Genomic DNA, 12,879 nt, shown 5'->3' with positions numbered 1-12,879 from the left:
AATAAGTATTGTGTATTGTTTTCTATATAGGAAATACAATTTACTGATTGATTATCGAACATGATACACACCTGTCCTATTCTGTGCTATCTGAACCGTTACCGGATTGATTTTCTTCATTTTTTATTATTTTTCTTCCATTTCTAAAGGACCCCATTGGAAATAAGCCACTTAGTGGCTGTATGGGTAATCCTAGGTAAATGGCAATCACCACCACTCCTATTATGCTATTTATTTATAAATACCTTCATTTACTCTATAGTCTGTCTCTTTTGTCTCATTTTATAGTAATATCTGCCTTTTTTTACAGTGTATCAGACTTTTTTTATGTTTCTATACTCTGTGATATATGTCAATGATTGAATTAAAAAACCTTTCGTTAGGTCAGATCTTTTATTATTCTCAGTCTTAATACAAAATACTCTTTTTTATTTACAAGCTGCATTGTGATCTTAATTATATATTTTATTCTAAATTGTGATATCTTGTAATAACATGCCTATTTTACCTGAATAAATATTATTATTATTATTAACAATAATAATAATGCATTATGTATTGCATCATGTATATTGTATTATTTTATTTTTCGTTCTACCACATGCACTTATATTAATGCCCTGGTGTGAGGGAGACCTGATGAGTTGTTCCCCCTCGATACATCATGCATGTTTCCCGAGGGCGAATTAATTTAATATTTCAAAATATATCATATTACAGCAATGAATCACATCGGTACACTTAGAACAATAATTGTTATTTCATTTTTGATATTTTTATTATTATAAATAAAAAATGTACACACGTATTTGTACACGTATATATATATGTAAGAGTGAATAAAAACGTTATGCAGATGAAATGAAACTTACAAATGGCGTATTAAAACATATGATTTTCGTTTTTAATTTGCAATAGTCTAAAGGGTATCCTTACTCAATATTTAAAATCAATTCGTGATGGCAATTCACTTTTTTAACAGCGGCTATATCCGGAAAAAATCTTCCGTCGAGTTACTTTAATTTTACGTTTCGTTATTCTAAATTGTCCTTGATGGAGCCGACACCGTTTGGGAAAACAACTCCCGATATTCCTTTCTTTTGAGATGGCATGTAAGATGATAAAGTCGGCAGGATTCCTCCGTTCATGTATTCACCGGAATAGTTCCAAGGTAATAGACTGTCATTCACTCAAAGTCGGTATATCTCCGATTTATAATGTAAACTTACATGTGTTCCGTTCCGGAATTACATTCGAGGTAAATACTGATTGCACGATAACTATTATACGTAACAGGCCACGCTTTTGATGGTAGTACCTCCTACATACTTGTATATATGATGTCATTTTGGTGTTTCCCACTCCACATGTTCCAATCTGAAATATGGACGAAGACCAAATGCTCTAGATCATTTTCGGTTTACCTCCCTTGTATCAATGACAGTAACTATATAGCTCGATTACAGTGTATGATTTCCTAAAGAGCTTGTCCAAATATATTTTCTGTCGACAAAACTAGTAACAGAACAGTTTCAGGAAATTATTTACAGTCATAGTCTTAAATTCCAACAAAATGTTTAAAATGCTAAAGGTTAATCTGTGTTTTTTGAAGTATTTTTTACATGTTTTGACAAGAAACAGCATTCTAATTTCTGTGTAACAAAGATGAAATAAAAATTCTAGTAGTGCTCAATACATTCCTGGTAATTCTAAATGCTGGACAGTTTTAAGCTTGTCTATTCAAAGATGGTAAACATTGATATAGATCTTATAACTGATGTACGGTTTCCTATCTACATGTAAATGACTGAGAGTTAAATGTTGAAACATAATAACGTATACATATAAGCTTGCACAATAGTTTTATATACACAATATACCAAAAAAGCACTACTGATAGGCCAGGGCCTCCATTACAATGAAATTTATTAAGTTCACCACATATACATGAGTGATCAAATTTTATAACTGGTAATGATATAGATATGTGGCAGGTTTTAATTGTACATTAGGATTAAGGTCGCCATCTGAGCTTCATTTATAAGCTAGAGGGAATTTCCCTTTAGCTCAGTGGTACAGCATTCAACTAGGATCCTGGAGATTAAGGGTTCAATCCCTGGTGGAAGTACACTATTCTCTTTCCTGTTACAAACTGTGTCAGTGACCCTCCCTGTGGTGACAGGGAGTTAGAACCTGGGTGTTGTGTTCGAGGGCGAACACATTTAAAAAGGGGGGACTAAGTGTGGCAGGTTTTAATTGTACATAGGATTAAGGTCGCCTTCTAGCTTCGAGCTAGAGGGAATTTCCCTTTAGCTCAGTGGTACAGCGTCTGACTAGGAACCTGGAGATTGAGGGTTTGATCCCCGATGGAAGCACACTATTCTCTTTCCTGTTAAAAATATATAATCATGCATTAATAATTTATGTTTATTAATTCTTTTCTAGAAATCAACAGTACCGCTAACATGGTGTAGGTGCCTGCACAGACAGCCTCTAGACCCTGTGTGGGAGGAGAGTGCAAAGAAGGAAATCAAGGGCAAGGATCCACTGGAAACCTTGACGTGGAGGACACCAGAGGTAAACTGTAGATATCTGTTCCATCTGTAGCTTACCTCCCGGATCTCCATGATGGTGTCGTGGGCCCGGGCGCTATGTATATAAGTCTGGGATGGGAGTCGACTACGGCAGGGATAAACTCAAACAAAGTCTAACAATATTATACCCTGTAAAACATTTAGTAATCTCTGTATCTAGTGAAGCCTCGGGTATACTGTTGGATATGATATATACAATATGTATGTATATATATTTGGTAAATTAATCCCTCCGTTATATCTGTTCTATTTTTTTCAGTACAAGTCTAGTACATGGTCTAGCAGGCCACCTTTAGCTGTTATTATACCAGCAGAAACGTTTCCACTGACTTAATCTAATGATTTCACGTGTGATGGAGAAGTCATCTGGGACAGTGGCTTTTCTTCTTACACCAAAGCATGAACATCAGTTTTTTTATAAAATGTACTGTATCCTGTAATCTTATAATTATGACATATCAAAATATTTTAGGGAATGAGAAATAATGTTTTAATGATATTTAAAAAAAACGCTTTGGTTGATAGGAGCAGGATTATAGCCAGTTGGCATCAAATCCAGACCTAGTTGACCATCTTATCGTTATTCCGAATGTTGATCAACCCCAGTGGAGCTATACTTATCATTATGGGTATAACAGTAGTGTACATAAATACAGTATATCAAAAACAGCAACACATATACAGGTGTATTACATTTGGTACACTTATTTTCAACATCAGACAGAATCAAACTGAAAATGAACTACATTTCTTATTCTTCATCAAATTCTTTTCCACAGGGAATAAATATTAAACCAGTGTATACAAAAGATGACACGACCCACATTGAGAAGGAGATACCGGGCCAGTACCCCTTTACCCGCGGCCCATACAGCACCATGTATTCATACCGCCCATGGACAATCCGACAGGTACTTATACAGGCTCCGTGTGACACTAGTCAAACAGCCAGGTTCACATTGGACCTCCACCTTTTTGTACCCAGATACTGAAGGGCATAATTTAAGCTGGAAAATTATTACCATTCTATAAAACATCATATAGTAACAAAGAGGAAAGAGCAATTTGAATATCATTATTAAATAAATGTGTATTTTCTGTTAACTTTACAGTAGCTGTCATTAACAAAATGTTTCATGAAGCTGTATGAATTCAGAGGACATCATTAATCTTCTGAGAGATCTTCCTAAATTATAATGTACAATCTATAAGCAGATGACAAAAGGTTAAATCATTCACCCCTAAAGACACATTTGAAGTCTCCCCATTCAAAGATTGGAATATTTCATTATAAAATTTCAGGGGTGAATGAGTTAACCTGATCCTGTATATATTGTTCCTGAATTTTGTAAACTTATTTATGTTTCAGTACGCAGGATTCAGTACAGTACATGAGAGTAATAAATTCTACAGAGACAATATTGCTGCAGGACAACAGGGGCTCAGTGTGGCCTTTGACTTGGCTACACACAGAGGGTAGGTCACCTCTCTATAACGACATCATATGTAAAATGACCCTCTGTCTGTAGTGACCATTTATTCAGAGGCTTGTCGACATCTTCCAGACTAAAATATAACAGCTTTTGTCAATAGAGGTTCTGTTCACAAGTGCACAAACCACATTCATGTGCAGTTTACTCTCACCTGAATTTTTCTGGTATAAAATAGTTATGAACCATTCATAGATAAATACTGCAAATATAACTATCTACAAATGTATTTACTCATTTTTAACTGGATTTATCACATACCTGTTGAATCTTGTTATAGTAATACAAGCAATTTTCAGACCATGAAATACAACGTTCTGTATTGCACATGTGCAATATGGAATGTTGTATTTACCTAGCGTGAACTACTTTTTATGGGAATCCCCTTGTCATGGTGGAACTAAAAAGTTCCCGGCATTGCAAAAAAAAATCAAAGTTTATATAATCTTTGTATCAATCTTTACCAAATACGGAAGGACAAGGTATGTGATAAAAGCAAGTCCACACACTTGTGTTTTTCTAACGAATCAGAAAGCACGAGTTTATTGTACGGACGAATATATTCACTCGTGCGCGGAAACAAGTGTGTGGTCTTGCATAATTATCACCTTGTAACCAGGGCCTGTATTCATGAAACCGTTCTCATTCTCAAGCACGGATTCTGTGCTCAAACCAACATCTTGTAACTTGCTTTAAATCATGTCAAACAATGAAAAGGTCAAATGTAAACATTGAAAACAGTTTTCGGCTTTAATTCTCTTCAATGTTTTTCCAAATCATTGAAAAAAAAAAATTATTAACAAGAAATTTGGTTTGATCACAGAATCCATGCTTGAGCATGAGAACAGTTTCATGAGTACAAACCCAGGTCAAAATAAAAACTTAAATAAACCAATTGTACCCGTAGTTACGACTCGGACAACATCCGTGTCCAGGGAGATGTGGGGATGGCCGGAGTGGCTATAGACTCGGTAGAGGACACCAACATCCTGTTCAGTGGCATCCCACTCAACAAAATCTCCACCTCCATGACGATGAACGGGGCGGTACTTCCTGTGATGGCTATGTATGTGGTGTCCGCTGAGGAACAGGTCAGTGAATTTAACACAAAATCTAACATTATAATGCCATTTTACCTCATAATAATGCTACCGATAATTTGAATTATGCCATTATGTAAACCTAAAGATAACGTGTATGATGTCAAGCTAAAGATTCTGTATACAAGGAAGATTTCACCTAATTATAACTTTCGACCCACGCTGGTAGTCAAAATCCATCGTGTGTTAATTTTGCTCTTCATATCTGGTTGCTATGTTTATTGTGTTTACTAATGTTAGCGAATTTATGATAAATTCGCCCTCATTACTGAGGGCAAAAAAGACGAAAGTTAAACTGCAGTGAAAGTTTCCTGGTATACAATAACCTATATGATGTCATCCCATAATGCTAGGTATATCTTGTACAAAAGGATTGATTATTGCAGTCATAAAATAGCACACTGACTCCATGCTCGAGGAATATACGTTAAAAACATATTATTGATTTCTGCTATAGCGCTGTACATATGTGTATTAGCGCATTAGAGATTGTACAGAAGGCACAAAAATAAAAATACTGCTTCAATGACAAAATTGGCGGCAATAGTGACCCCTCACTAATAGTGGTTTGTACAATCTACACAGATTTGTAAAGACAAGATAAAGTGGTAGGTTGATATGCTGATCATGTTTGTCGTCAGACACAGTACTAATTGATAGACCTTTGATTTTTCATTTTCACACTGGATTACAGTATACACTGAAATAGTCGTCGCATTAACATTTTCGCCTTTTTTACCCTTTGTTATGAGGATGTATTTATCACGCTAGAGAAAAGAAGAAAACAGCAAACCATATACAAATCAATGTTTAGTAATAAAATGTGAAGGATGAATTAAGACTATGCTTAAAAGGGTTCTACCATTGGAGGGTGAACATTTAACTGGGCCAAAGTCTCTCGGTAAACACTATCATTTTGAAATCATGACTTTATGAGGTATAACATGGGATAATATTTTGTATTGAATTGTTTCCATCACAGCTGCACTTACTCCTGATATGTCCTAAACAATACCACCATAATCCCTACATGTACACTTAACAGAAGTCTATGGCTGTCATACTATCTAATATCATTCACCACCAGATGGTGTGATTAATTCTAGATACAAATGTACCATATAAATATAAGTGTTCATCTTTTGTTTTCTCCCATGTTGGGATGTAGGGTGTGAAACAATCAGAGTTAGCAGGAACAATACAAAACGACATCCTCAAGGAGTTCATGGTGAGGAACACCTACATCTTCCCCCCAGAACCCTCTATGAAGGTCATTGGGGACATTTTCGAGTATACATCGAAGGTAACTATATATACTTTAAGTACTTTTACCTGTAAAAATACCCAGCTATATAACATTTCTTGTCTCTTTCACTCTGTTAAATACAGATACAATGTATAAAGTTTGTTAAATACAGATACAATGTATAAAGTTTGTTAAATACAGATACAATGTATAAAGTTTGTTAAATACAGATACAATGTATAAAGTTTGTTCAATATAGATACAATGTATAAAGTTTGTTCAATATAGATACAATGTATAAAGTTTGTTAAATACAGATACAATGTATAAAGTTTGTTAAATACAGATACAATGTATAAAGTTTGTTAAATACAGATACAATGTATAAAGTTTGTTAAGTATAGATACAATGTATAAAGTTTGTTAAATATAGATACAATGTATAAAGTTTGGAATGTTGTCACTTGTTGGGCATAAACTTTTACCATGGTAATGTTAACGAGACTATACTGTAAGATATCATTCCTAATGTGTCTTTCGGAGAACAAAGTTTCCACTTTTAACAAAAGCCACTTGGATTTTCATCGGAAGACAGATAAATTGTATTGATTTATGTATATGCTAATTGTATTAATTGTATATCTATGTACTGTAAAGCGCTTAAGAGTGGCTTAATTATGTTACATGTAGCTAGATAGGGCGTTATATCAAATGCTGTATATTATTATTTATTATTATAAGTTACCCAGTATATATACAACTCAAAAAACATCACAAAATTCATTTAATACTGTTTTACTTGCAATCAATGATACAGAAGACTACCCAGGTAACATAAGATGAGGGCATGTTGCTGTCCAGATTTTCTCTGTCATGGCCATTGGATGATTTTGTAACATTAGACCTACAAAACTCAGATTATGCATTGACCATCCATAAATTGTTTAAATATGATGTATCATCCTCAGTGTTTCCTATCTTCAGAATATGCCAAAGTTTAACTCCATATCAATATCGGGATATCACATGCAAGAGGCTGGTGCTGATGCTGTGTTAGAGCTGGCGTTTACCCTGGCCGACGGTCTACAGTACATACAGACAGGTGAGCACTTCAGCAGAGGGCTGAAATGTTTTAACATTTATATCCTGCCACCCTATTTAGGTATTATGGTCTAGTAGAATCTTCACCACCTTGGAGGTGAGATAGGGGGCCTCCACTCGAGCAGAACTATTCTTAACAACTCCAAACCAACTTTCCTGGTATTTGAAAACTTAGGGCCGAGATCTTCTCATCCAATCCCCAATTGAGTGAATTGATCTTTTTCTCTTTCCCTGTTGACCCTGTCATGTATATATACCAATGTTGATGTTATAATCTCATTGCCTTGATGAAACGACTTCAATGCATTGAACTTTAATGCATGTGAATTCATAATTGTTATGACTGTGTCATCCATTCATCTCAACCTTAAGATGAGACTAATAGATTCTCTCAACCCCTGGGGGTGAGATAGGGGAATCTCAACCCGATGGGGAAGATTCTTTAGTTGCAAAACACAAGGCTTGACAGAGAGGTCGAAACAGGGGAATTCCTCTATTCATAACAAAGGCATGAAGACACGTCAACAATACAATGAGGTCACTTCACAATCCATCAACGTCAAGTCAACCCTGAATTTAGCCTGTAACATTAGCATTACATCATGTATATGTACACAATGGAAGAACAGGGTAAGAGAAAAAGAATTATTTACCCCCTTGGGGTTGAGATAGGGAAATCTCAACTTTGGGGAAAGATTCTTAAGTTAGCCTTGTGTTTGGCAACGTAAGAATCTTTCCCCTCGGGTTGAGATTCCCTTATCTCACCCCCAAGGGGGTGAGAGATTCTAATATTCTCTTACCCTGGACAGATTTATCCTTACTTTTACTGGTGTGAGATTTCCTTGTCTCACCCTAGAGTTGAAACAAGCTACATGTGCTCTTTGCACGTTCTCCACAATAAACCTGACGTCGCTGATGTGATCTCAACCGTCGGGGGGGAATATTCTTAAGTTGCCAAACACTCGGCAAAGCCTCGTGTTTGGCAAATTAAGAATCTTCCCCCCTCGGGTTGAGATCCCCCTATCTCACTCCCAAGATGAAAGTTTTATTAATCTCACACTGGTAAAAGTGTGGATACACCTGTCCAGGGTAAGAGATAAGGAAATCTCACACCGGTAAAAGTGTGGATACATCTGTCCAGGGTAAGAGACAAGGATATCTCACACTGGTAAAAGTGTGGATGCACCTGTCCAGGGTAAGAGACAAGGATATATCACACTGGTAAAAGTGCGATACACCTGTCTAGGGTAAGAGACAAGGATATATCACACTGGTAAAAGTGTGGATCCACCTGTCCAGGGTAAGAGATAAGGAAATCTCACACAGGTAAAAGTGTGGATACACCTGTCCAGGGTAAGTGACAAGAATATCTCACACCGGTAAAAGTGTGGATACACCTGTCCAGGGTAAGAGACAAGGATATATCACACTGGTAAAAGTGCGGATACACCTGTCTAGGGTAAGAGACAAGGATATATCACACTGGTAAAAGTGTGGATACACCCGTCCAGGGTAAGAGACAAGGATATATCACACTGGTAAAAGGGTGGATACACCTGTCCAGGGTAAGAGACAAGAATATCTCACACCGGTAAAAGTGTGAATACACCTGTCCAGGGTAAGAGACAAGGAAATCTCCAACCGGTAAAAGTGTGGATGCACCTGTCCAGGGTAAGAGACAAGGAAATCTCAGTGGTAAAAGTGTGGATACACCTGTCCAGGATAAGAGACAAGGAAATCTCCCACCGGTAAAAGTGTGGATACACCTGTCCAGGGTCAATTGTCTGGTAAAAGTGTGGAGACACCTGTCCAGGGCAAGGGACAAGGAAATCTCCAACCGGTAAAAGTGTGGATACACCTGTCGAGGGTAAGAGACAAGGATATATCACACTGGTAAAAGGGTGGATACACCTGTCCAGGGTAAGAGACAAGCATATCTCACACCTGTAAAAGTGTGGATACCCCTGTCCAGGGTAAGAGATAAGGATATCTCACACTTGTAAAAGTGTGGATACACCTGTCCAGGGCAAGAGACAAGGATATATCACACTGGTAAAAGAGTGGATACACCTGTCCAGGGTAAGAGACAAGCATATCTCACACCTGTAAAAGTGTGGATACCCCTGTCCAGGGTAAGAGATAAGGATATCTCACACTGGTAAAAGTGTGGATACACCTGTCTAGGGTAAGAGACAAGGATATATCACACTGGTAAAAGGGTGGATACACCTGTCCAGGGTAAGAGACAAGGGTATCTCACATCAGTGAGAGTGTGGATACACCTGTCCAGGATAAGAGACAAGGATATATCACACTGGTAGAAGTGTGGATACACCTGTCCAGGGTAAGAGCCAAGGATATCTCACACCAGTAAAAGTGTGGATACACCTGTCCCGGGTAAGAGACAAGGAAATCTCACATCAGTAAAAGTGTGGATACACCTGTCCAGGGTAAGAGACAAGGATATATCACACTGGTAAAAGTGTGGAGACACCTGTCCAGGGTAAGGGACAAGGAAATCTCCAACCGGTAAAAGTGTGGATACACCTGTCCAGGGTAAGAGACAAGGATACATCACACTGGTAAAAGTGTGGAGACACCTGTCCAGGGCAAGGGACAAGGAAATCTCCAACCGGTAAAAGTGTGGATACACCTGTCGAGGGTAAGAGACAAGGATATATCACACTGGTAAAAGTGTGGAGACACCTGTCCAGGGCAAGGGACAAGGAAATCTCCAACCGGTAAAAGTGTGGATACACCTGTCCAGGGAAAGAGACAAGGATATATCACACTGGTAAAAGTGTGGAGACACCTGTCCAGGGTAAGGGACAAGGAAATCTCCAACCGGTAAAAGTGTGGATACACCTGTCCAGGGTAAGAGGCAAGGATATCTCATATTAATCTCACACTGGTAAAAGTGTGGATACACCTGTCCAGGGTAAGAGGCAAGGATATCTCATATTAATCTCACACTGGTAAAAGTGTGGATACACCTGTCCAGGGTAAGAGGCAAGGATATCTCATATTAATCTCACACTGGTAAAAGTGTGGATACACCTGTTCAGGGTAAGAGACAAGGATATCTCACACTGGTAAAAGTGTGGATACACCTGTCCAGGGCAAGAGACAAGGATATCTCACTGGTAAAAGTGTGGATACACCTGTCCAGGGAAAGAGACAAGGATATATCACACTGGTAAAAGTGTGGAGACACCTGTCGAGGGTAAGGGACAAGGAAATCTCCAACCGGTAAAAGTGTGGATACACCTGTCCAGGGTAAGAGGCAAGGATATCTCATATTAATCTCACACTGGTAAAAGTGTGGATACACCTGTCCAGGGCAAGAGACAAGGATATCTCACTGGTAAAAGTGTGGATACACCTGTCTAGGGTAGGAGACAAGGATATCTCACACCAGTAAAAGTGTGGATTCACCTGTCCAGGGTAAGAGACAAGGAAATCTCACATCAGTAAAAGTGGGGATACACCTGTCCAGGGTAAGAGACAAGGATATCTCACACTGGTAAAAATGTGGATACACCTGCCCAGGGTAAGAGATTAATAGAATCTTTCCCCCCCTTGGGGGTGAGACAGGGTAATCTCAACCTGAGGGGTAAGATTCTTAATTTGTCAAACACGAGGCTTACCGAGTGTTTGACAGCTTAATAATCTTACCCAAAGGGTTGAGATGACCCTGTCTCACTCCCAAGGGGGTGAATGATTATTTTTCTCTTACCCTGTTTACCCTTGTATTTTATATAGACGTTACATCAATGCAAGACAATGTTGATGTGATGCGGCTGAATTGTTGCCGTGACGTCAATGTATTGTTGCCGTGACGTCATGGTATTGTTGCTGTGACGTCATACAGTTGTTGAGAACGTGCAAAGAACACGTGTAGCTTGTCTCAACTCTAGGGTGAGATAAGAAAATCTCACACCGGTAAAATGGTGGGTATCCCAGTCCAGGGTAAGAGAAAAGGATATCTCACACTGGTAAAAGTGTGGATACACCTGTCCAGGGTCAATTGTGCTTTTGTTACTGTGAACGTTGTCCGGCCTGGGGAATGGTAAGTGTAGAGATGCCTGCTAATGACCAAATTGGTCCATGAGAGATATGCTTAAACATCCCAGTCCTGGCTTATTTTGCCTCTATTTGTAGATGTTACAGCAAATCACCCCTCAAATTAGTTTTAATATCATTATCAATGATCAAAACCCAATAATATCAGACCTGCTAACCTTTGAATCTCCCAGTGGGGTCATGACCCCCATGGGAAATTCTGTCGGGGGTGATAACGCGCAAAAAAAATAAATGGAATATTTTACATTAATATCATGACCAATGGGCAATGGTTTAACAGTTTGGTCATTATAATATGCTTCAGTACATTACAGAAGGAAAATGAAATTTCACAAATTGGCTTGCCAATGTATATCATAAGGTTTAGACAATATTTGACTGATGTTTACAAGGAATTGTCTAGGGCAAAAGATCATGAGAGATGTTTAACGTATTGTTTTGACACTGACAGGGCTAGACAGAGGTCTGGACATAGACAAGTTTGCACCACGACTGTCGTTCTTCTGGGGGATCGGAATGAACTTTTATATGGTAAGTATTATTTTTGAAAAGATTTTGACTTCACCTGTTTTTAAAATTAATTACACTGCTTAGTCTATACAAATCAATGTGGGAGAAGATCTTGTATTGTCAACCGTTTTTTGTTGGAAGCATCATATGCATCCTGCTGCTAACATTTGCTGTGAATTTTATTGGAAAATACCTATAAAAGGCAAAATACATATGGTTGATTTTGAGAGATTAAATAGAAATGTGGCTGACAGCAGGAGAAGCAGTCTTTTTCTTTGGCGTAATATATTAGGTTAGTATGACCCTTTCCAGAACATCAATAACTTTATTTACACTGTACTAGCTTCTGTCATCCTCTGATTAAATTCATAAATGAAATGTAAGTGTTATTGGATTATAATTCAGTTCAGTTCAGGTATTACGTCAGTCTGAGATAGTTTTTGATTTATTAATTTATTGTTTTTGCTTTTTAAGGAAATAGCTAAAATGAGAGCAGCCAGGAGACTTTGGGCCAATCTTGTGAAGGAAAAGTTTGAACCCAAAAACCCCAAGTCACTGTTGTTGAGAGCTCACAGTCAGACGTCGGGCTGGTCACTTACAGAACAGGTATTTACTGAACTGACCGGACTAAGGAGAAGATAACTCTCACTAGTTACATTTCACTCAAAGAACATTAACACTGAGCTGTAAAACCAGACAAAGATCTAGAGAAAAAGAGAAAAAAATGAGACAGAAAATCTAATTTTAGAAGGCTT

At 37.9% G+C, this 12,879-nt stretch overlaps 1 protein-coding gene across 1 annotated transcript in view; it reads left to right on the top strand.

Annotated features, from left to right (window-relative positions):
• Positions 1-1,032: 1,032 nt before the first annotated feature.
• Positions 1,033-12,879, top strand: part of LOC110463465 (methylmalonyl-CoA mutase, mitochondrial-like) — a 74,142-nt gene continuing 62,295 nt past the window's right edge. Inside the window, exons 1-9 of the mRNA XM_021518083.1 lie at positions 1,033-1,171; positions 2,446-2,577; positions 3,374-3,505; positions 3,964-4,070; positions 4,992-5,175; positions 6,353-6,487; positions 7,415-7,532; positions 12,066-12,145; positions 12,599-12,730. Of these exons, the coding sequence (XP_021373758.1) occupies positions 1,106-1,171; positions 2,446-2,577; positions 3,374-3,505; positions 3,964-4,070; positions 4,992-5,175; positions 6,353-6,487; positions 7,415-7,532; positions 12,066-12,145; positions 12,599-12,730 (1,086 nt within the window). The 5' untranslated portion in view covers positions 1,033-1,105. The remainder of the gene's footprint in view (positions 1,172-2,445; positions 2,578-3,373; positions 3,506-3,963; positions 4,071-4,991; positions 5,176-6,352; positions 6,488-7,414; positions 7,533-12,065; positions 12,146-12,598; positions 12,731-12,879) is intronic.

This window comes from Mizuhopecten yessoensis, unplaced genomic scaffold (assembly GCF_002113885.1).
Source record: "Mizuhopecten yessoensis strain PY_sf001 unplaced genomic scaffold, ASM211388v2 scaffold10911, whole genome shotgun sequence".
In the NCBI taxonomy this organism is placed as follows: Eukaryota; Metazoa; Mollusca; class Bivalvia; order Pectinida; family Pectinidae; genus Mizuhopecten; species Mizuhopecten yessoensis.
This window is presented reverse-complemented; position numbering and strand designations above follow the sequence as displayed.